This window comes from Corvus cornix, chromosome 11 (assembly GCF_000738735.6).
Source record: "Corvus cornix cornix isolate S_Up_H32 chromosome 11, ASM73873v5, whole genome shotgun sequence".
Taxonomy (NCBI): Eukaryota; Metazoa; Chordata; class Aves; order Passeriformes; family Corvidae; genus Corvus; species Corvus cornix.
In genome coordinates this window covers 7,562,854-7,586,302 of record NC_046341.1, presented here as the reverse complement: position 1 = coordinate 7,586,302, position 23,449 = coordinate 7,562,854, and the positions used below count along the sequence as shown (strand labels likewise).

General features: G+C 47.5%; 2 protein-coding genes across 11 annotated transcripts in view; both read left to right on the top strand.

Annotated features, from left to right (window-relative positions):
* The first annotated feature begins 39 nt into the window (after window positions 1–39).
* Window positions 40–7,678, top strand: SLC38A7 (solute carrier family 38 member 7). Of its 4 annotated transcripts, XM_039558300.1 has the most exons (12): window positions 112–192; window positions 1,005–1,200; window positions 1,366–1,802; window positions 2,034–2,232; window positions 2,317–2,461; window positions 3,180–3,278; window positions 4,011–4,068; window positions 4,384–4,498; window positions 4,716–4,863; window positions 4,948–5,147; window positions 5,403–5,457; window positions 5,551–5,749. In XM_039558300.1, exons 3-12 carry the CDS (start codon window positions 1,536–1,538, stop codon window positions 5,651–5,653), a joined length of 1,389 nt encoding a protein of 462 aa, XP_039414234.1. In that variant the 5' UTR covers window positions 112–192; window positions 1,005–1,200; window positions 1,366–1,535; the 3' UTR covers window positions 5,654–5,749. The 4 variants fall into 4 exon arrangements, with proteins under 4 accessions (XP_039414236.1, XP_039414234.1, XP_039414237.1 ...); XM_039558302.1 differs by lacking the exon at window positions 1,005–1,200 and having other exon boundaries at window positions 40–192; window positions 1,366–1,463; XM_039558303.1 differs by lacking the exon at window positions 4,948–5,147 and having other exon boundaries at window positions 5,551–7,678.
* A 996-nt stretch (window positions 7,679–8,674) lies between these two features.
* The window catches only part of CNOT1 (CCR4-NOT transcription complex subunit 1), a 56,063-nt gene continuing 41,288 nt past the window's right edge, over window positions 8,675–23,449 (top strand). For all 7 annotated transcript variants that reach the window (XM_039558271.1, XM_039558268.1, XM_039558267.1 and 4 more), the window contains exons 1-8: window positions 8,675–8,786; window positions 14,357–14,632; window positions 18,254–18,361; window positions 19,043–19,141; window positions 19,657–19,725; window positions 19,834–19,888; window positions 20,269–20,472; window positions 21,720–21,888. In XM_039558271.1, the coding sequence (XP_039414205.1) occupies window positions 14,531–14,632; window positions 18,254–18,361; window positions 19,043–19,141; window positions 19,657–19,725; window positions 19,834–19,888; window positions 20,269–20,472; window positions 21,720–21,888 (806 nt within the window). In that variant the 5' untranslated portion in view covers window positions 8,675–8,786; window positions 14,357–14,530. The remainder of the gene's footprint in view (window positions 8,787–14,356; window positions 14,633–18,253; window positions 18,362–19,042; window positions 19,142–19,656; window positions 19,726–19,833; window positions 19,889–20,268; window positions 20,473–21,719; window positions 21,889–23,449) is intronic.

The window sequence follows — 23,449 nt, the reverse complement described above, 5'->3', positions numbered from 1 at the left end:
CAGCCGCTGGGAAGGGCTACCCGAAGGGGGATGTTCCCCCTTCGCTGATGTTCCCCGGGCTCCGGGGCCGGACTACAACCCCCGGCGTGCAGCGGGCAGGGCGGAGCTGCTGCCGCGCCGCCGCTGCCGCCGGGCTCAGCCAGGGCCGGCGCCGGGGCCGAAGGGAGCGGAGCAGAGCGCGCTTCCCATCTGGTGAGTGGGGCCGGGGTACGGACGTACCGGGGGGACACACGCGGGGAGCCCAGTGACCCGCAAGGGCAGCGTGGCGTCCCCCAGAGCGTCCCCTGCGATCGCGGGCTGACCGTCACCGGCTCCGGGCCTTGCTCCCCCGGGCGGGGGGCGCCGCCGGGGCCCGAGCGGGGCCGCGGGTTTGTCGAGTCACCCTCGGTGAAACGCCTAGTCTCGGGATTTCTGGTTGCCAGAGTATGGCGGCTTTGCCTGAAGGGAAAGGACACCCTTCAGCATCCTCCCCCAGGCCATGGGAGAAGCATCGACTCCCTGCAGCATCCTCGGCCGGGTGGGAACTTCAGCCCACGCGGACCCACCGGGCTGTCCCTCCACGCTCCTATCCACGGGGCAGAGGGCGGCCCTTCCTCCCCTTCCCCAGAAATCTTTACAGAGGGTACATAGCACAAGCGCAGAGTTTAAATAGCCCAGAAGAAAGGTGTGAGCTGGGCAGGAATAGTCCTCTAGGAATAAGAACAGATTTCTTTGAAAAGAGATTTCTCGTGGCCGTGTAGATTCCTGCAAAATCATGCCGGGTTGTGAGGGTCAATCTCCTCCAGCTTGGAGGCAGTGGGATGAGATTTGGACTTTCCAACCCCCAAGGGCTGCAATGCTGGAAACACCAGATCTTCAAATCCAAAAGCTTCTAAGACATCATCTCATTCTGGTGGTCACCCTGGGGTTGCATTGGAAGGGGCCAGTCCTGCTTTTCCTGTTGACACAGTATTTCTGCTGCACACGGGACATTCCCGCTGAGCCCAGCCTTGCCCTTTACTCAGGAGCACGTGCACAACAGCTCTTGCAGAGCTTGCGGAAATTTGGGTTGGAAGTCAGGAAGTGAGCCATGACACTGGGTCTCGTGCCCACAGAAAGGCGAGTCCTGCTGTGAGGCTGCAGCTCCTCAGCCCCTCAGCCAGGGCTCAGTCCCCCATCCGACAGCAGTTGTATCCTCTCCCTGGATTTGAGGGACAAGAGGTGAGTTCTCCTTCTGTATCTCTGCTGGTGTGTGTGTGCTGTGACCCCCCCCAGGCTACTACCCAGGGAACTCATTTCCTCTGTGTCCCCACCTGATGCCCAGGTTGTCCCTTGTTAATATAATTTAACTAACACTTAACAGCGTCCTTCTTCATCCCCTTGTAGGAGTAGGGAAGTGCCTGACTCCCGTGTTGCTGCATTCCAGCCTGTTTGCTGCCCTCCCACCCCGATGGAGCCAGTGCTGGCTGAGGACCCCCCTCGAGGTGCCTGGCTGAGCCTGGTGCAGGACCACTAGTGGGACGTGGACGGTGGCGTGTGCCACCCCGGGAGGGACAATGGCTCAGGGCACTGGGAGCATCAACAGTGACTACAAGGACTGGGAGTGGAGCGACGATGCTGGCGAACGGGCCAGGCTTCTGCAGAGCCCTAGTGTGGAGACAGTGCCCAAAAATTCAGAGAGCCAAGGAAACGGTCTGGGGACCACGTCGGCTCTGGGAGCTGTCTTCATTGTGGTCAACGCTGCCCTCGGGGCTGGGCTGCTCAACTTCCCTGCTGCCTTCAGCATGGCCGGTGGCGTGGCTGCAGGCATCGCCCTGCAGATGGTGAGAGAGTGGGGAAGGGACAGTTCCCTGTCCCATCCTGGGAGGATGCATGGAAGGGACGTGTGGTGCCCCAGAAAGGGTTTGGGGAGGACCAGGCTCCTGGGAAGAAGCTCTTTTGGGTGAGGTGCACCAGAGATGCTCAGTGTTTTTGGGGTGGCTGCCTGGGGTGGTTCGGGAGGCCTTGCTATATTGTTGGCTCAGTGTTCCCTCCCTGTCTCTCCCCCATCCCAGTGCATGTTGATCTTCATCATCGGAGGCTTGGTGATCCTGGCGTACTGCTCGCAGGCCAGCAATGAGCGCACCTACCAGGAGGTTGTGTGGGCTGTCTGCGGGAAGGTGCCTGGTGTGCTGTGCGAGGTGGCCATCGCTGTCTACACCTTTGGCACTTGCATCGCCTTCCTCATCATCATTGGAGATCAAGAGGACAAGAGTAAGTGTGTCCCATGGAGCAAATAATAACCAGTTGTCCCTTCAGCTGGAAGGGCCAACCTTACCATCTCGGTTGTCCCCACAGTCATTGCTGCTCTGGTGAAGGAGCCCGAGGAAGCTGGGAGCAGCTGCTGGTACACAGACCGCAAGTTCACCATCAGCATCACCGCCTTCCTCCTCATCCTGCCCCTCTCCATCCCCAAAGAGATTGGCTTCCAAAAATATGCCAGGTGAGTGGGGAGAGCCCTCTGGGGCTGGGGGTTAGGGTGGGCCAGCCAGCACCCACCTAAGCACAGTTGCAGGGGACAGGGATTGGAAATGTTGTGGTTCTAGTGGCATATCTGCCCACTCACCCTCTGCCTTCCCGTGCCTCAGTTTCCCCATCTCGGAGGCAGAGGAGCTGCTGAGCATCGTGCAGCCACAGTGCCGTACTTCAGGGCTTGTGTCCCTCCCTTCTGCATGCTGGAGGAAGCAGGGGGAGCTGCTTTCAACTGCATTGTCTCCTACCTTTGGAGTTGGCAATCCAGCAGAAAGGAGAGCCAGTAAGTGTCCCTAGGCAGGGTAGTCTGCAGGCCAGCCCTACTCCACCAAGTATCTTGGTGTGACCTGGCTGCTGGAGCTGGACCAGGGGCACCAGGGCAGGAGTATCATTGCTTCGACACTCACCTCTTTCTCCAGCCCCAAACCCAAGTCTGGCAGGTTTGCCACTCACAGAAGCATGGGATAACCCCTGAATGCAACAGAATTGTGTTGGCATCTGCTTGGGGGGGACAGCGGGTGGCATTTCCTGGCATATTCCCATGGGAAGGGAGAGCAAAAATGGGTCTGATAGGCAGGAGAGGAGTAGTTGGGCTGTGAAGGGAGGAAGATGGGGATGGAGAGGCAGGGAGGAGACCCTTCATGAAGTGGGGAGGTAGAGTACTGACGGCCTCCTATCCCCTCTCACAGCTCCCTCAGTGTGATTGGCACATGGTATGTCACAGCAGTCATTATCATCAAGTACATCTGGCCCGACAAGGAGCTGGTGCCTGTGGAGATCCCCACCAGGTGAGAGCAAGAGACACAATGCTGTTGGTGGCCAACACAGCATGGCAGAGCCAGGCAGGGCTTGTGGGAGCGAGGGCTGAAAAGGCTGGGGATGAATCTTTCATGAGTCCCACCCCTGGTCCTGGGGACTCTGCATGTTGCTGCCGAAGCTCCCAAGTGGCTACACCTCTGCATATTTCAGAGGAGCAGGTGGTGAAGAGGAGGCAAAGGACCTCTTAAAGGTCCCCATGGCTCCATCACAGGTTTTGATGAGCACTGATTGGCTTTTATCTCTGATATATCCAGGCCCTGGATTCCCTGTGCAGTGCTTGTGCTCACCCAGCAACAAGGGCTGTGTCTGTATTTGGATGATTTTGGTTATTTCCTTGGCCAGCACAGCCACTGTGGCTTATTCCTTTCCTCAGAGTGTATATTTCTGGATCCAGTGCAGCAATTTTATGGCAGAGCAAAGGTTAGACCAGTTTTCTGCACTGCCCAACTAGATCCTTACTTTTTCCTGATACTTTTACTTTGTATGCTCAGGTTTGGCTATTTCTGTGTCAGTGAAAAGCCCTGGTCTTCAGGGAGTACCAGGTCACAGAAAAACCTTGTTCCACGCAATGGCATCATCCTGGGTGGGGGGATGCAGTAACAGCAAAGACACTGAGCACTCCCAGCTTATCATCCCCTGGGGCACCGGATGGGAGGCACAGGGGGTTCTGGTCTTACTGGTGGGTGTTTCTCTCCTGCTAGCCCCTCCACCTGGACAGCTGTCTTCAATGCCATGCCCACCATCTGCTTTGGGTTCCAGGTAAGGCCAGGAATTTGGTACTCCCCTTCCATCCTGTGGTTGCTTGGGTGCAGACTAAAACTGTGCCTGGGTGATTGGCTAAAACCCTGCCCGCGTTCTCACTGCACTGCTTTTTTTAACATCTCACCACCTCTGGATCGAGATGGATCCATTTTATCCCAGCTAGGAAGTACATGGCAGCCTATCCACCCCCCCTTTTCTTCTCCAGTGACAAACCTGGGGGGATCACAATATCACAACAAATGTGGAATATCACAAGTAGATCCCATGTGGTTCAGCCCATTGTATATCCCCACTCTCTCTGTGTCCTGGCAGTGCCATGTGAGCAGCGTGCCCGTCTTTAACAGCATGAAGCAGCCAGAGGTGAAGACCTGGGGGGCAGTGGTGACAGCAGCCATGGTGATTGCTCTCTTTGTCTACACAGGCACTGGTAAGTGAGGGGACACCGTGTGAATGTGGCACAGTCCTTGGAGTGGCTTCAGGAGGGCAGGGACCCTCTGGTCAGCAAGGATCAGAGGGAGAAGGGAGCAGAGTGCATTGAACACCTCTGCAATGTGCCCTGTGCCATATCCATCCAAGTCTGGTCCTTCTAAGAGATATTCAGGAGACTTGTCCCTGTCCCCTGCTGACTGCTCCCTGCCTAACAGGTGCCTGTGGCTTCCTAACCTTTGGAGCTGGCGTGGAGCAGGATGTCTTGATGTCCTACCCCTCCAATGACATCCCTGTTGCCCTTGCCCGGGCTTTCATCATCCTCTGTGTGCTGACATCCTACCCCATCCTACACTTCTGTGGCCGGTGAGCACTGGGAGAGGGATGGGGCTGGTCTGGGAAGGAGGAGCAGCATGAGGAAAGCCCTCTGTCCTGGGTCTGTGCGCACAGGGCTGTCTTGGAGGGTCTCTGGCTCCGCTACACTGGGGTAACAGTGGAGGAGGACGTGGTTCGGGAGCGGAGGAGACGCCTGCTTCAGACCATCAGCTGGTTCCTCCTGACACTCCTCCTGGCTCTTTTCATCCCTGACATTGGCAAAGTCATCTCTGTCATTGGGGGCTTGGCCGCCTGCTTCATCTTTGTCTTCCCAGGTAGGGCATCCTGGGATGCACAGGGGCTGACAAAGGTCTCATGGTCTTTGTCTTGAAGAGGGAGGGGCAGGATGGAAACACAGGAACCAGGAGATTTTTAGAGGACAAAAATGTGGAGTGAAGCCAGTCAGCAACTATTTCAGCTGGACTTGGTGCTCTGTAACAGGGAGTGCAGATCCCTGTTTTGTGGAGTGTCTGTTCAGTCCTCAGGGGACAGTCCTCATCTGGTTCTAATTTTCCTCCCCTGCCTTTCAGGGCTCTGCCTGATTCAAGCCAAGCTCTCCGAGATCCAAGAAACCAAGGCAATCAGGTAACTGAAATGTGCCTCCCCTCTCCCCCCTTCCTCTGTGAATATTGGGGTAAAGGACCCTTCTAAATGTGCCCTGTCCTCCTGCATCCACAGCTGGTGGGCCCAGGTCAGCTATGGGGTCTTCATGGTCACCCTTGGAGCCTTCATCTTTGGACAGACCACTGCCAATGCCATCTTTGTGGATCTTACAGCCTGACTCCTCCAGGCTGGACTGCACTGATGCTGCTGAAGGGATGGAGATTTCCCCTAGGACCAAAGGGAAGTGGGAAGAAAACATGTTGGTGTGTTGGGAAGATCCAAGAGAACTGTTGTGACTTGGGGCTTAGCTGAACAAGCCCTATGGTGGTTTGTATCTCATTGTCTTAAGGCACCAGGCAGTCAGGCTTCTCTCAGCCCTGGCTCCCTGGTGAAGCCAGAGCAACACTACACAGGGACCTGTCATCCAGGTCAAGCCCCTTCTGCCCCTCGGGGCAGACATCACTCCCTGAGACATCACCAAGGGGTCATGGTTGGGGTTTGCAAAGCTACGCTGCTCTCATCTGTGTACCCTTGTGCTGGTGGAGCTCCTCTCCACAGCTAAAACTCCTTCTTCTCCCAACTTTGGAGAGGGAAGCAGTGTTCTGCATAAAGGGAAATAGCAATCATGTTTATCAGACAGGGAGACACCCCCATAGTCCTCTTCTGTGTCAGTATTTGGTTTGAACTCTGGTTTCCTGCTGGTCTCCTGCCCCTACTCTCACATCTCACTCTGCCTGGGCTGCACTTTGTGTTACAAAGGGTTGCCTTCAGCCTGTTTGGGTTGGTTTTTCTTGAGGATCAGAATGACCCTGGGGTAGGGACATGCCAGTGCAATGTTTTCCCTGCCAGGGGTTGCTCACTCAGTAGAGAAGCTACGACTGCATCGACCTACTGAAGACACTACAATAGAGCAAGGCTCTTCTCCAGATTTATAATCCCGTTCTTCCAGGTGTCCAGGGAATGGGACTGGGCCAGGTTTTAAGGGGTGCTTTTGAGATAAAGCAGTCAGTATTAATTTGTTTTATATTGTTCCCTTGGTCATTTACACTCTCTATGGCTGGTGTTGCTCTGGGCTGTCCCTCTGTTGCCTGTCTGGATGATAGTTTCATTCCTGCTTTTGCTGGGTTGAGCAGTTCCCCCAGCTGCAGATTTGGTTGGGGGTGTTAAACCTCAACAGCAAAATTCTCTTGTTCTGTCCTTGAGTTCCTTTTCATCTTGTTTGGCTTCTAAAACCCTTGGGGAGGGAGGAATTCAGGTGTACCTGTTGATGCATCTGTGACAAGGGTTCAGCACAGATTTGTCCAAACTTGGCCCTGCACCTCCTGCATCTTCTGGAAGCAGCACAGGCTGTTGTGGTGGAAAGGAAGGAGAACCATGTCTTGTGCTCCTGTACTTCTCAACGTGGCTCTTTCCCTCTGCAACCAGAGGCTGCAGGCGGAGCGACAGCACGTGGATGCTTCCTCACGTGGAAACATTTGGTCTTTCCTTACTAACACTGCATATAAATGGGGCCCTCCCCACTGCTGCTCGGGACAGGGAGACACAAATGGGGAAGGAAGAAAAGCCCCAAGCACAGCAGGAATGTTTGAGGGTTGCTGTGGAGGTCCCAAGGGATCTCCAGCATCTGTGCCCTCATCTTTTGACAAAACCAGGCTCCACCAAACCCCCACTTGTATGGCACTGGCTGTGTCCTGAGCCCCTTTGCCAGGCTCCTGCCTATGAGCGGGAGCTGGGGCTCAGGGGACCCTTTGGCATAAAGAAGATGTCCAGTTGTCCTGGATGTGGGGAGCACAGAGCCACCTCCCATGGAGCCCAGCAGAGATACTCAGCAGATGCCAATGCCAAAATGCCTCCAGTGCCCACCCTGCACCAAAATTAAAAGGTTTGGTACCTGGTGGCTCTTGTGGCTGTGGCTTTCCTGAAGGTGTGCTAGGCATGAGGAGGTCCCTTGGCCAAACTGGAGGAGGACACAGTGTCCCATATCTTCGGTTGTCACCTGGAGAACACCTGGGCTCCCTTGGTGCTCCCAGAGTGTCCCTGTGGCTGAGGGTAAGGCAGGTCTAGAGGTGGTGTGGCTGTTCCTGTTTGCCTTACTGTTTCCCTGTTTACAAACACTGACCTTTTAACATGTATTTTGTACATGCAGAAAGTGGAGGGAACTCAACTCAATAAAAGTGACATTGTGATGTGTGTGTCAGGCCAACACGAGGTGGTTTCTGTGGGAGATGCTCCCGGGTGGGATACAGGCATGAAGCCATATCTGGAAATGCCATCCCAGCTCTCCGAGTTTTGGGATGGATGGTGTGGAGCTAGGAAGTCTCACCGCCTTCCTCAGGCCCTCATCCTCCGGGATATCTTCACGCCCAAGCCCGGGGCATGCCACTGGAGGCTCTGTGGCCCCCGGTCCTGGTTTGGCACCCCAGTGTCTGCCGCCGGGGCCGGCAGGCGGGTGTAGTGTGGCTGAGACAGGCGGGAAGGGGCTGAAGGAAGTTTCCCCTCCGGGACTGAGACCAGCCATCCGGGAGGGCGCAAATGGAAGGACGATTTCCTTAGAGAGGAAAAACCGCCCCTGGAGCATGCGGGACCCGGGCCGGGCGCTCTGAGGGCCCCACGGCCGCCATGTTACGAGGGAACAGTGCCTGGGCCGTACCAAGGTAGCGCGGGGGAGGATACGCCAATTCATGGATCCGTACCACGGCACTGCGCAGGGGGGGAAAACCGTTCCTGGGGTTGTACCACCATCGGGGGGGAGGAAACAGCGAGGCGAGGGAGAACGGGGCGGGCCACACCACTCGGGGAGGAAAACCCCCCCGTCATGACTCCGCGCGCCCTTTGGCACTGCCCGCCACTTCCCCTTCCCGCCCCGCCCCCGCGCGACGCCCCTCGCTCATTGGCCGGCCTCGGCAGCGCGGGTTGGCCGTCGGCGCGCACGCGCAGGCCGAGAGGGTTACGGAGCTCTGATTGGCTGAGAGGGTAGGAAGGACTTCAGCCTCTCCCGACCAATGGCGCGCGGCTGTGGCTCCGCGCGGAGAGCGGCAGGGTGCCCTCCCCCGAGGTCGCACGGCGCTGATTGGCCAGCTCTCACGCGGCCCCGCGCTCTGATTGGACGAAGGCCCCTCCGCGGGGGCGCGGCAGCTCCGCGCGCGTCCCGCCCCTCCGCTCCCCCCGCGTCCCCCCCCCCGCGAGAGGACGGGGGAGGGGAAAGGCCGCGGCGCGAGCGCGCGACCCCATCCGCCATTTTGTATCGGAACGGCGGCGGCGCGAGAGAAGCGCGCGAGCGGCCCCGGCCCGGCCCTCACGACACCGCCGAGGTGGGAGCAGCGCCCGCCCGCCCTGGAGGGGGGCTCTGGGCGGCTGTGGGGACACTGCGGGCTCCGGGGCGGAGGGAGTCGCGGTCGGGACGGGGTCGGAGGCAGCGGGGCCGGGCCGGCTTGCTCTGGGGACAGCGGGGCCGGCTGAGGCACCCGCCCGGCCGGGCCGTCCTCCGGGGTGTGCGAAAGGCAGCGGCGGGACCCGCGGCCCTCTCCCCCCGCGCTCCTCGGTCCTGCGGCCGTCGCTGAGCGACAGAGGGAACTCCGCAGGGTCCGGGGTGGGAGCCGCGGGTGCTCACGGTTCGGTGGCGGGGGCAGGTGGCGGCGGCAGCGTCGCGAGGCGGCGGGGAAACCGCCAGCTCTCGAACTGTGCTCATTTCTGCCCCTTCGCTTGTGTAACGCCGGTAGTGACAGGTGGAGCTTTGAGGACTCCGGGCCGGGCCTGCCCCGGCCGGGCTCGACGGCCTCCGTAGGAGATCGCTGTTGTTGCGACTTGCCCACAGAAAGTACGGAAAAAGTGAGCTGTAGTAAATCACCCGGTGACATAACCTTCTTGCAGACCACATGGGAGAAATCCTTCTCAGTGCTGTCCTTCAGTTACAAACATGCTGCCCAGTAAAATGGATAATTCTAAACTAGAAGTAGCAACAGTTGGTCGTTTCGACAGATGCTGTGTCGGTACAACAGCTCCTTTGCAATAGTTTTCTAACTTGGATTAGTACCATTTATTCCTTATACAAGAAGGCCCGTGAATACTCACAGTTTAATTTCAACAAACCACAATCAGTTTAGACTGTATTTACAACAGAAGTGAGATAATACTGAAAATACAACATTAGTCTGTTGGTACATCATGTACTCAGATTGTTTCTGAGTCCCACTCGTTGCAAGGAAGCATGGCAGCTGCTCTCAGGAACTTTTCTTAAAGTAGGTAACAAAACAGGTGTGACTCTGACAAGTCATTCTTAGTGTACCCAACTGAAGTGTTTCCTGTTTCTAAGGTAACTACTTTGGCAGTGGCTAAACTTACAGGCAGGGTGAATCTAGGTAGGGTGACTGTCTTATAAACAGGAAGCAAACTTAGTTGGTAATATACTGGTTTGTCCTTTCCATGTTTGTTATTTTGATTCTTTCAGCCCTTTTGCTTTTAAATTCACTCTTAACTGTTACTGCTGTTGGTCTGGTGTCTCCAAATCAAACTCACAGCCAGTTTGCTGTCTACGTGTGTCTCTTTGGAGAAATAGCTTATCCTATTTATCCTATATAGTGTTCCTAGGTTTTTAATTTATGCTGAAATGGCCACTCTTGGTGTTCAGCTGAGTAAGTGGAAGAGAAACTGTGTAAACATAACTTAGGAATAGAGGACAGTAATGTTTTGTGTCCCCATGATGGGACATAACTAAATCATGTTGGGAATTGTTATCACTGGGAATCATGGTTGAAGCCATCACGTTTTTAGCCACATTTCTCTTTTGTTCCATAAACATCCCTGATGTATGAATACTGCAGTTTTCCTTGACTTTTGAAATAGCATTTAGCTGTTTTAAAACACTTTCTGGAAGGTAAAAAAAGCATGAGGGCTTTAAGAACAGGTCCCTCCTTTTCTTCCCTCCAGCAGAAACTTTATTCTGCAGTGCTTGTCTGAAGGAAAATTGGGAAGTGATAGTTTCTTGGGGTTTGTTGTTTTTAAACAGTCCAGGTTGAGACGTGGAAATGCCTGAAGCAGCCATGTCATGTTTGATGCATGTCTCATGTGTTTGAGGTGGGTTCCAAACTGAAACTTCACTGGCCTGAGTGCATAGGAACAACATAGGTGCTTAATCCAGCCACACTCTAAAGTTACTGTGTCTAATCTTCGTGACTTCCAGTTTACTAGAATTGGGTGCAGCTTTCCAGTATATGGAATGTTCAGGTGGCTTTTCTGTTTGTAAACACCTGAATTTGAACTGGTGTAATGAATTGGGAGATTATTTTACTGTTAATGTGACTTCCACTCTAGGGATTTTTTTCTCAGTAGATTTCAAAGTGGTAGACATCCTGAAATACAAAGTATAGTGTGACTCAAAACCACCTTTCTCCCTTGGATTGCTCTCAGTGTGGGCCTTCAGAGAGGTGTGCTGCTCTTCCAAGTGTTCTGTTTGTTCATGGGTTTGAAAAGAGGGTAAAGGACTGTTCTGAAGAGCAGGTTTAGTAGTGGTCCCTTCAGCATGTTTTATGTGATGTTTTTTGACAGGAGTTTAGAACCTAATCAGCAAACACATTGCTGTTTGTGTCACTTGAGCTGTTTTATTCCACATGCAGCACAAGTGCCCTAAAATCATACAGCTCTTGAAATCCAGTGGAAATAGTTAGTTACTTCTGCAAAATTCTGAAAAAAAAATCCAAAGGTAGGTTAAAGTAATTTTGAAATTACTTTCTTTGTGAGGCTGTTTCTGAATTTGTGGAAGATTTCAGGTTTGTCAACCTCAGCATCAAGGCTTACTTACTGCTAGTCATTTCTGGTTAGTAGGGAGTGTCTTTGTCACACCTGATGGGTGGTTTCATATTGGCCCTCTCTATTTTGTGATTTTTGGATTCTTGCCTAAAATTTTATTGCATTTATGTTTTAATCCAACAGAACGCTGCTCTTGAAAAAAAATCTCCTGAAATAGATGCCAAATGTTTTTTGCTGATGGGCTTTTATTTTCCTTAGGAAGTATTTAGGGTGTGTAATGCTGTAGAATTTGGTAAATATTTTTTATCTCTTTAAAATGGGTTATATTGCACAATATAAAACAGCAATATTGTAAGAGCTCCTGAATCCCGTGCCGGGCATCTTAATCCATTACTGTATCATAGGATCTGTGACTGAAAGTAGCTAATTTTGACAGTTAATCTAAATTTTTTTTATAAACTCCCTGTAGCTGAGGCCTGACTTGTCTGAACCTGGCAGATTTGTCCCATGGACTGAAAGCTTCTTGAATTGTTGAGGCCAGTGTAGAGAGATGCATTCCCACTAACGAGATATGGATTTAAAAATAAAGTCTGCTTCACATAGCATTCGTAGCTTCCTTAATCAGTGCTGTAGTAATTGAATTTTAGCCTTGCACTGAATGACCAGAGAGGTATCTGTGCAGTTCTGCTTTGCAGGCAATTCTCCCTTGGTTACTCTGTATTCTCCTAAGTTAGGTTGCACGGTTTGAACCTCTGAAGTGCTGTTAATGTTGTGCGTGTGGGAGCTGTCAGGGTTTGCTGTGTGTCGGGATACACACGGTGCAAACCATATGTTTAGAACATAAGTAGGAAGCTGTTTCCTCAGCTATTGTGTTCTGTCCTTGAGTCTGCATGTTTGCTCAGGCTCTTCCTTAAGAGGCGTCCCTGAAAGGGAAGATCCCATTTTGCCTCCAGCTTGGATTTTCCAGTGGCACTGCCAGATTTTGCAGTTGGAAGGTGGCAAAGCTTGTTTTGCTTCCCTGCAATCAGAGCATTCCCTGCTTTTTTGGGAGACAACAGAGATGCTAATAGGGTGGGAGGGTCAGTGTTTGTGCTCTGCAGGGTGCTTGTTGTATGGCAGCAGGGAGGCTTGAGCCCAGCTTGAGAATTTCAGTGCTAAAAGCCCTGGTTTTTAGGTGGATGGAGTAGGTGTGATTGCTGTGCTGTTTGTATTGGTATGAGGAAAAAAGCCGAGACAAGTGTGGTTTTTCTTCCTAGGGGCCTGAAAGGCAAACTCTGAAATTCTGTTATTGCCTTAAAAAATGGTAAAGTTGAAGTTTTGGGTTATGTCCTGTAGGCACCTCAAACAGCCTGTGAGTTCTCCAGTCTGCTTGCTGTAATCTGGTGCTCTGATGGGACTGAATTCCCCTTGCTGACTGCTGGTTTTAGTAAGTGCAAGTACTGTGCCAAGGTCTGTGTGCTTGATTTTTAACAAATGCTTTTCAGAAGCTTTATATTGGTCATATATGTTAAACTTTGCCAGTAAGATTGTCTTGGAATGCATGTACTTGCCAAACCCAGTGACATTTTCTAGGTTATTCCAAAAGAGGAATTTAAAGGTTATTAAAAAAAAAAAAGTCAGGTACTGTACTACTGAGAAATCTTTTTAAACTTTTGTGCCAGTCCTCCCTTCTACAAAGATGTTCCACAGTCAGTGGCCTTTTAAACCTTTATACATTAAGGTAATGAATTCTAGCTTGTCAGATGTACTAAAAAGAAATGGAAGTTTTGTGTAATTCTTCTCACTGCAGTTTTAGACACGCTCTGAAATTCTTTCAGAGACCAACTGCCTTGTCACTGAAGAATGCTTTCAGTATTACTGCTTGAAAATTCGTTCTTTGTGAGATGTAAGTTTTGTTGCATAAGAAGGATCTTGCATACCTTCATTGAGTAGTTGGGGTTTTCTATGGCATAAGGAAAGTCTGGAAGTCAGTTGATTTGACTTTTCTTACAAATAATTTACCCTTATATTTATGTAATATAATAAACTTTTTCAAAGAGCACAGTGGTCTTCCTTGCCTCTGATAGGATTTGTTGCTCCCGGTGTTTTGAAGTGTAGGCAAATGTTAAATAAGGTATAGTTTCAAGTGTAAGCAAGTGAAAACCTTTGTATAAAGGGAGATGGGAAGAAGAGTTCTAATGGTACCCAGCACAGCCTGTTCAGCTTCCTGTGTGCTGCTGCTGTTGGATCCTGGCAGAAGGAGGCCCAACATGCTGAGCTGTGCTGCTGCAGGAACGCTCCCTGGACTGGTTTACCCTCAGTTCCGCGTGCCAGGCGAACACATCACCCGAGCCATCCATCTCCATGATGAGGCAGAAATCGTGTACTGGTGGTTTTCACCATGGAGCCAAGACAGCAGAACAACAGTTTTTATTCTGAAAAAGGGATTCTCAGACTCTTGGCGTAAAGCCCAGTGACCTTTGGGTTTTGTGAGCTTCCAAGCAGTGACTCCAGCTTGATTCTGCCTCTGATAATGCACAGTGCTGCTTCCTTCGAGACTCCTCACACTGTTGGATATGCAGGACATGCTTTGGGATGCAATTTTGTCACACTGGCAATCTGTAATTTAACAGATGAGATGTCAAGTGCCAAGTTTTGTGTTGTCATAGAAATTTATTAAGCTGGCAAGCTCTGCTGTTGTAGCTTACTGGAAAGCTGTTTCAGTATAAGCCAAATGTTAGGGTTAGTTTATTGCAGTTCTTTGTGTGTTGCTCATTCACAATTGCTTGTTTTGGTGTGCAGGGTTGAGGCTTGGATGTACTGAGGCAAAATATAGCAGAGATGGTAAAAGCGCGTTTTTAAAATTAATTTGTGATTAATGCTTTGAATGATTCTGACCTCTGATTGTTGCTGTGTGGTGTCTAATTCATTATTCATCTCATTTTCTTCTTTCTTATGGTGCTGAAAGTCATTCTTCTGACTGAGCTGTTTGCTGGCTCTTTCAGACTGCAGAATGCAGAAACAAATAAAAGTGGTCAGGTAGCGTAAAAACAACTGAGCTTGTGTTATGAAAACTTAACAGTACTTCATTTTCCTTGTGAACATAGTTACGTGACATTGCTACAGAACTTAGATCTAATTTAATGCTGTTTTCCAGGTGCCATGTTTCAGAACAGACTACAACAACTGAGAAAGAAGAGCTGAAGCAAGTAACACAGAAACAGATACAGGCTCATTGGGGGAAAAAAATTGACCTGTCTCTGAGGTGACTAAAGGGGAATAATGGTGATTTTGCGCCGGGCTCGGCCGCCTGCTTCCGCCCCAACCAGCAATGAATCTTGACTCGCTCTCGCTGGCCTTGTCTCAAATCAGCTACCTGGTGGACAATTTAACCAAGAAAAACTACCGAGCCAGCCAGCAGGAAATACAGCATGTAAGTAAAGTGATACAGTGCTACACAATAAAGTTTGGAAAGAGAACTGGAGTTTCTCTTCTCGTTTGAGTTTGTACTCTGCGGTGCTCTTGTGTATGTTACTGTTTGCTGTTTTCCATGGTGTTGGGAATTGCAGGGTGTGTCTCATAGTCCTGCTGGTTCATCTGCCAAGTCATGGAATGCAGCTCAGAGCTGAGACCAGTATTAACTTTGTAGTTGAATATCAGAATTAACTGCCGCTCCTGAAAAGCAGTATGAAAAGCTTTCCTAACTCCTTCTCCAGGTTAAATCTTTCCACTTTTGGACATTCAATGGAACACTGATTGGGAAGGGAAGGAAAACGTATATATTCAGTATTCAGAGCTGTTGCACTGAAAGCATGAGTATGTTGTAATTTACCTCTGAATGCTCTTTCCTCCCTTGATGGAAGTTTTTTTCTTGTTTTCGTTCAGTGACTCATGGCTTGATGGTGAAGCCAAGCTGACTGTCTTGGCCCGGAGTTTTCAGAAGGCAGGCAGAGTAACTGCATGTTGAGACCCAAATATCTGTGATCTGGGCAAGAATTCTGGCTTAACTGACCTTTTTAAAAATAGCTCTGACTTGCAGGGTGGACTGAAAAGCATTATCTGCAGAGGAGTGCTTGGGAGGAAGTGAATGCTACTGAGCTAGTTTTAGAAACTGGTTTAGTTCAGTTCCCAGCAGACAGCTGGGACACTTAACGTTGGGTTTTTTCCTGCAGCAGTGCAATCCTGCAGCGATTTGAATCAGATTAGAAGGCCAGAGGGCTTAAGCAGTGAGTTCTGTAACATTTGATGTCATTAAAAGTGCATTCATTTCTTATCTTGAGGTGAGAGTGATTTCAGCATTATTGGCTGCTTTAAATGTAAGATGGAATAGGTCTCTTGTAACTTTTCTAACTTTTCCGTGTTTTTGCAAGTTCAGTACTCCAGGGGCTCATTTGGGATCATGCTGTCCTTTTGATCACTGTTAGTTTCAACAGATGGTTTTTGCAGCAAGGTGTGACTGAAGCATGACTTGATTTGGGAGGAGATATGGTTGATCTGCCATTCAGTTGGAGCATAGCTCTCTAAAACAGGGACAGATTGTTCCTTACCCATCAGCAGGCCTCAGCCTCACTGTGATGAGAGACTGGAACCTGGTCTGTGGAAATGGCTGGTTTGTGTGTGGTTATAAAACAGATCTAGAATTTTAAGACTAAATTCCTAAAATCTTAATCCATTGTTGTCTTTTTTTTTAAATTTTATTTTCCTGGTATTGCTTTATTTTTATGGTTGCTAGTACAATATTTCCTTAGTTGAAGAGACATATGTGCATGGTGTAACTCTGCCTCATGGTATACTGCTTGGGTAAATGTTTGGCACGATTCACTCAGTTTTACAAAGTTTCCATCTAAGCATGTAGAGTTGTGGGAATTCATATTTGGAGTTGTTCTTGTCACAGCTGACCAAAATGACACTTATATTTAGATACATCACTTGAATGTAACAGTGGCAAAGCTTGAGGAATTAGTTTCTTTTTAAGTGTGCTATCAGTAGTCATTTAACGTAGCTAATGCTTAAAAAAATAGAATATATGTTTTAAAAACTCCAAAATATTTTATGCATTTGTCAGACACAAATTCTAAACCATGGCTTCCTCTGAAGTGAGTTTTTGTGGTCTTGTTTTCCTGAAGTGGTAAGGAGAGCCTGGTTGGAGAGGGGGAACGGGCTTTGTAGACAAGTTTAACTAGGAAAGCAAAACTTTTTGAATCTAGAAGAACAGAGTTATTTTTTGTCTAATCCTGTATTTGCCCAAACATGTTGGCTGATAAATCCAAATACATGTGGCTCAAGCTTTATCCTAAATCACAGACTGGTTGACGTTGGAAGGGAGCTGTGGAGGTCATCTGGTCCAACCTGCTGCTCAAGCAGTCACTTAGAGTGGGTTACCCAGGAATATGTCTGGGCAGCTTTTGAGTACCAACATGGATGAAGACTCCACAACCTTTCTGGGCAGCCTCTGTCAGTGCTTTGTCACCCTTGCAGTAAAAAAATAGTCTTTCGATCTTATTTTATGGCTGGATACACTGTCACATAAATGTATATCAAGGCTGCCAATACAAAGGTTTTTTTCAGCTCTTTCTTCAGAAAACTAGTAATTCTCATTCCTTGTTTCCTGGAAGAGCTTTTTTTGTGAATGTAGTTAGATTTGAAAGATGATATGCTGCACTTCTAGCCTTCTCTTCCCTTCTTTCCCATATGTTAAGTTTTCAAGTCATTGTCCTTTGGAAGATACCTCAGTGCAAGGAAGCAATCTACTACTGATGCAGAAAAGTTGTGTGGAGAGCTTTAGTATGTATGGTTTTCTTTGGCATCTGTTTACTTTGATGAATTCATCTTGGTCACAGCACCAAGCAGTTCCTTAGGAAATTGATCGAGCTTTATGTCAGTCTTGTTACCACATCCAGGTCTTTGTATTTGATTTGGATTGCCTAAACAAACTGCCTGTTTTCTGAAGCTTGAGCTAGGTAGTAGAATTTGCTGTCAATTCAGGTTTGCTGCCTTTTGCACCAATCTGAGCATGTTCCTGGTCCTGGGGTATGGCTGCCTTCAAAGGCAGAGCTGTCACCACAGCTGGGCTGTTTACTCTGGATTGACATACCACAGGCATGTATATTATAGCCTCTGGTCAAGAAGCAGAGCTAGGTCTGACTTGGAAGTTTCTTTCCAGTAGTAGAACAAAACTTGGCAGCCACTGGAATAAGCAGGTTCTGTGGGAAAGGGAGGCATAGCGTCAGATAACAGTAGAAAAATTGAGATGAAAACAGTCAAACATCAGAGCTCGAGCAGACAGAGCCTAAAGCAGCCCTGTTTGTCTCTTTGCACAAAGAATCTACTGGCAAACAAGAACATTCATGACGGGTGAAGCAGTGGACTGGGTGGAAGCAGTCAGACCAGAGCCAGAGCTGCAGGTTTTTGCTAGCACATTTGTGTCTCTCCTGGAGCTAGAAAAGGGGAGACAGTGGGAAAAGTGTTGCCAGATGTCAGAAAAAACTTCCTATGTAATATTCCCTTAAGTCTTAAAAGACTCTGGAGCAGAAGCAGTCAGGTCAGTCATGGCCAGGAGACAGGGCAAAAGCTGCTTGCAAGATCAGTGAAGGTGTCTTATGATGGCTTGTCTTTTAGAGAAATTGGTGCTATACAGGCATTGCACAGGTGCTGTCCCATGGTTGTGTTCTTGCAGAGTTAGGCACTGCAGCTATGGGAAAAACTGGGGAAAAATGAGGCCATGGTACTGTGTGGAGTTTGAGCTGCTTTGGTGGCAGAATCCTTGGGGTGGCTTGAAAACCCCTTTTTACTTTTTAAGAATACCACCCCTGACATGCATGGCTTCTGTGTCAGTGACTTGTGTCTGGCTAGATTCTCTTTGTTTATACATTTGTTTGCAGATGGGATCAATGGCGTGGTTTCTAGGATACTGATTAAAAGGAACACTTACAGCAGTTTTGTTGAAACTGTAGATGATTTAACTACTAGAAGTACTGCTGTATCCATGGTACTAGACCCAGATCTTGCTCTGTTATGACTGCTACTAAGCTGGTTTTTTGATACTTTTTTCCAGATTGTGAATAGGCACGGTCCCGAGGCAGACAGGCATTTACTACGCTGTCTATTCTCGCACGTGGATTTCAGTGGCGATGGTAAAAGCAGTGGCAAAGATTTTCATCAGGTACAGTTTACACCAACACTTCTGTTTATTAGTTTTGATTGTTAAAAATCTGCGGTGGGATTTGATCCAGGTCAAGCACAAAGGCAGGTTAGAAGCAGTAGCTTCAAACACACTTCTTTTCTGGTTATATGGCCTTTCAACTGCAAGAACTTTTTACCAATCCTCAGGTGAGAAGATATATTGCTGATTCCTGGCTTATAATCTCTTGATGTGGAAAAAACCAAGTTGCATCAGTACAAATGCTCTTTTTACCACATGCAGTGCTGTAGTTTGAAAGCCTTTCTGTGTATTTTAAGAGTTTGTCCAGATCCACTAGCTGACACTTGTGGTGCTATGTGTATTGGTGGGAGTGTTTTCATCCTTAAGCAATTTTGCCGCAGACTTTTTAGCTCATAACCATGAATCAAATACTCTTGGATTGTCTGTTGCAATCTGTGAGGATGTTTACAGAAAGCAAAACATTGCAAGTATGATGGGGAATGTTTCATCACTTTGTCAGTCTTAAAAGCAAAGCAAACCTGAAGAAAGCTTAAATGAAAAGAAGCTAGTTGATGTTAGTGGGAATTTGGGCACTTACATAAGTACTTTATCTTTTAGTTTTTCTGTACACAGTGGATAGTAGTTTATTTTTATTGTGCTGTTACGAAACTGTGAGTCTTCAAGTTACCTTGTTCTTTTCAGACTCAGTTTCTGATCCAGGAGTGTGCGTCGCTGATTACAAAACCAAACTTTATCTCGACGCTGTCATACGCCATTGACAATCCCTTGCACTATCAGAAGGTTTGTATACTTCTTGAAGGGGATCCCAGTGTCAGAAACTGCACTGAATTGGTCTCTAGGAAACTAGCTGGTTTTCTCTTGTGTTCCCTTGTAGTAAAATCTTCAAAAACTGAGCTTGCCTGGTTGGTGTGGGTTTTGTTTTTTTTTTTTGTTAAACTAAGCAAGTCAGTCAATCACTCAGAATGACTGCAGACTTAATTTTAGTACTTTATCTAATGTTTGTACCTTATCGCTTGTTTGCTGCAAGAGAAGCAAAATAAATCATCAGTACTCCTGTTTCTTTCAATATAAAAGCCGTGATTGTGGTTTAATAGTGGCATATATGTAAGAAGCTTTTAGATTAGATGTATTCAAAAGTAGTTGGAAAGCTGTTTAGCCATAGAAGCTTTGTGTTAACCTGCAGCAGAGTAGTTGCTAATATTCCAAGCTTGCAAATAGACTTTAGATAGTCTGACACATTGCAAATTAGACTAATCCCACAACAGCTTTCATGTTACTCTTCTTACCTGTTTCAGAGTCTAAAGCCTTCACCTCATTTATTTGCCCAATTGAGTAAAGTCATCAAATTAAGTAAAGTTCAAGAGGTAGGTAACACTTACTTCAAAAATACTTTAATTTTTTTTTTTTTTTTTTTACTTAGCTAGTTAAAAAGGATGAGGTCTCCTTACTATGATGTTTGTTTTTGTTTGTAGGTAATTTTTGGTCTGGCTTTACTGAACTCTTTCAGCTCAGATCTGCGAGGTTTTGGTAAGTTTTCTGAAGTACTGCAGCAGAGACAGCCTTTTTCAGCAATGGGCTTTCTAGACGGGTAGATGGGGCCTGACCTGACTTTGCAATCAGTGGTGCCATTAGGAGGGGCAATAGGTAACACAGTCATCTTACATGAAGTTGGAGGACTGTTTCATGAATTACTTGCTTGATAGTGAATCAAGTTGGGATGTTGTGATATCTTTACTTGTAGTTGTCCATTAATATTTGAGTTCTCAGGTATGAGATTTCTGTTTAAATCTGAACTGTTGTGGCTTGTGGTAGACAAACTCAAATTAAGAGAATGGTACCTAGCTAAATGAATCTCATATTAAAACAGAATCCCAGGTTTTGACTCTAACCTCTTCTGTTTCCAAAAGCTGCCCAGTTTATCAAACAGAAACTCCCGGATCTTTTGCGCTCTTACATTGACGCGGACGTCAGTGGAAATCAAGAAGGTGGCTTCCAAGATATTGCAATAGAGGTCCTGCACCTTCTCCTCTCCCATCTCCTCTTTGGGCAGAAGGGAGCCTTTGGGGTAGGACAGGAGCAGATTGACGCTTTCCTCAAAACATTACGTAGAGGTAAGTTGGTTCAAGAAGCCTGACCAGATGCAGATTTTGAAATTGATTTTCATTACTTGCTGTCAGTGCAGAGTGCTGAAGTGGTTGGGAGCTTGCTGAATTAGAACTCAGTACATTTTCATGGTTTCTAAACTGACGGTAAAGTACCACTGTTCTGGTATTGGGTCCTAATGTACTGTTTTGCTTTCAAAGAGCAGTAATGTGGTCTCATGTTTTTGAAAAGTTGTGATAAATAAACATTGAGTAAGGGATATTCAAGTCTGTATGGAATGGTATTTGTGGATTTAACTAAAGCAGCTCAGTGCACTGTAGTTGAAAACCCTCTTACAGAGTAAGGAACATACATTGCCATTTCAAACAGGTGCATTTTAAGCACTGTTTTATTATATTAGATGCAGATCCGTGACAAAACACGAGCACAGTGAGCGAGGTGCTTCTGAGTTAAACTCTGGTTCATTTCTCAGACTTAGAGGAAGCTACCCTTCATACAAAAGCAAAATATTTGTTCTAATTGTTTAAATGTAACTTCTTAGTTCATACTTATTTTAATAAAGATTAGTGTATTAGCTTGTGTAATTCCTGATACTTTGCTTTGGGAAATTGGGAACTCTTCTCTGAGTGGCCCTGGAGGGTATGGAGATGTTATGTGTCATCTTAAAGATGGTGCTGTCTCAGGAAGGCCCACCCACAAGTTGTCTTTGCGGCTCTCCACTGTGAGCAGAACTCTCACCCACAGATCTGATCCGCCATTACTCGTCTCTGTTAAACTTTGCCTCCCAGGAAGGAAAAAAGGAGTATTTACTCTTTCCATGCCCAAGTGCCTGCATTACATTTGCTATATTTCTTAGCCTCAGTAGCAGATCCTTTGTTTCCTAATATTTCCTGAGTTGGAGGAGCAGCTTTTGCTGGACTGCTCTATTATTTTCCTGCTCTGTGCTTTTTTTGGATGACCACTGTTAGTAACAGTCTAGTTGTAAACTTACACCAGCACAGCTGCTGGCCTTTTGGGCAGCTGCAGAACTGCAGTGAACCTGCATGAACCTAGTCTAGTTTACATTCTTTTTCTCTCGGAATATCCCAGTGCGAGTAGAGAACTGAGAATGGGATGGAGGGATGCTGCATCAGTGCCCTCTTGATTTCTGCAGCAGCAGGCCGGCTCTAGCACAGCCGAGGAATAATTTTGAATAGTCTTTCAACGTGCAACTAGTGTTCTGGGTGTTTTGACACTTTGTTACTCTTGCCTTTAGATTTTCCCCAGGAGCGTTGCCCTGTGGTGCTTGCACCACTTCTATACCCTGAAAAACGGGACATTCTAATGGACAGGATCCTGCCTGATTCTGGAGGGATAGCCAAAACCATGATGGAGAGTTCTCTGGCAGATTTCATGCAAGAAGTTGGCTATGGCTTTTGTGCAAGGTTTGTAGGAAATGTAATTTTCAAGCATGTAATTTTGGGTGGTGGTGGTTTTCTTTCTTGTTTCTTGAGACAAAGGGTAAGGAACACTTTAATTACTAAAATAACTAGAATCTTATCAAGTATTAGGAGGTAGTTTATTTGGATTTCTGTTATATTTTGCTTTCTTCTAATGTGTATTACATGTCTATGGACGCTGTATAGGATTTTGTTATGGGAAGAAGTGCTACATAAAAGGATTCACATTTGTGAAGGTTTCATAAGAATTTGACTATCACCCTTTTTTAAGTGAAAACGAAAGTGGGTAGACATAAATTCCAGCTAAATCCTACTAGAGTTTTGGAAGAACTCCTGTGCCAGGCTCCTCTTAGCTCACTGTCCACATGACATAGGTTATAGAAGAACTGAAGATGGTCTCACTTCAAGAAAGTAGACCAGCAGCAACTTTCTGTTTGTACTGGATTTTCATCAGTGTGGTACTGATCAAATGACTGCTAATGGCTGAGATTTGGTAGCTGTAGACTCAAATTATTGTAGTGAATTGCTAGAGTATCTTGACAGTTGCACCAGTTTTTGCCTGGTTAGGCTCGTTTTGGTAAAAATACAACTGTATTAAACTCATCCTGGGTTTGCGTGTATTTTGGTAGGCATACATTGCCCACGTCCTCAGCAGTGTTCCATATTCTTGCTCCCTACCCCAGTCTGAAACATTAGAGGGGCAGCTCTGGACTTGCTGGAGCCATGTGAAACATGTTGTTGTCCATACAGGTGTGTGTGTTTATGGGGAGTCATGTCAGCAGGACTAAAATTCTTCGCTTATAGCACCTAGCACAAGTACCTCATTACATGGGCTTCTTGTTTATAGACATGTGTGAATTGGAGTGGTTACTAGGAATGTGAAAGGAGAAACTAGTCAGAAGCTGTCTACTGAAGAGTTAATTTGAGTAAGTTAAAGGTTTATTTCAAGTGTGCAGCTGGTTTTAAAGGGGGCCTTAGCCCTCAGAGTGAAGCTAACATGCATTTTGTAAGAAGCATAAGGTAGAATTAAATGATTCTGTCTTTAAAGAGAAGGACTATTGATTACTTTGGGGAGGTGATGAAGTCTCAAAGGTATTAACATGAGTTTCTGTTTAAACCAGGAAATAAAAACACCATGTGTTGGAAGATACTGAACTATTTCCTTTGTTAAGACATGCCTGTTAATAAAACAGTTTATATACTCATGCTATATAAATCTTCCTGGCCTAGTTATGAAGTGTTCACAAAATGGAAAAAAAAACTGTAAAAAAAGCCTTCAGTTCTGCAGTTGAAACTCAGGCATCTGCTCATTGTTTTCTCTCTTGGCTCCTGGGAGGTTTTTGCTGGTGCCCTCTGCTCAGGGATGCCATGACTTGTATCAGGCTGAAAGGCAAACATTCAGAGCTTACCTTTGAATAGTGCACATCAGCATTTTGAAACATGCATTCTCAAGGCCTTTGTTTCACTTTAAGGTAGCAAAAAACTTGAGTCTTTGAAGCTCTGTGTCACAGGTCAATAGTGAAAGAGTGCTACCAAGAAGAGTGCT

Coding starts and splice junctions, on each gene's coding strand:
- SLC38A7 (XM_039558301.1), top strand. CDS start 1,536: ATGGCTCAGGGCACTGGGAGCATCAACAGTGACTACAAGGACTGGGAG. Junction 1,803..2,033: donor CAGGCATCGCCCTGCAGATG/GTGAGAGAGTGG, acceptor CCCCCATCCCAG/TGCATGTTGATCTTCATCAT. Junction 4,069..4,383: donor CCATCTGCTTTGGGTTCCAG/GTAAGGCCAGGA, acceptor GTGTCCTGGCAG/TGCCATGTGAGCAGCGTGCC.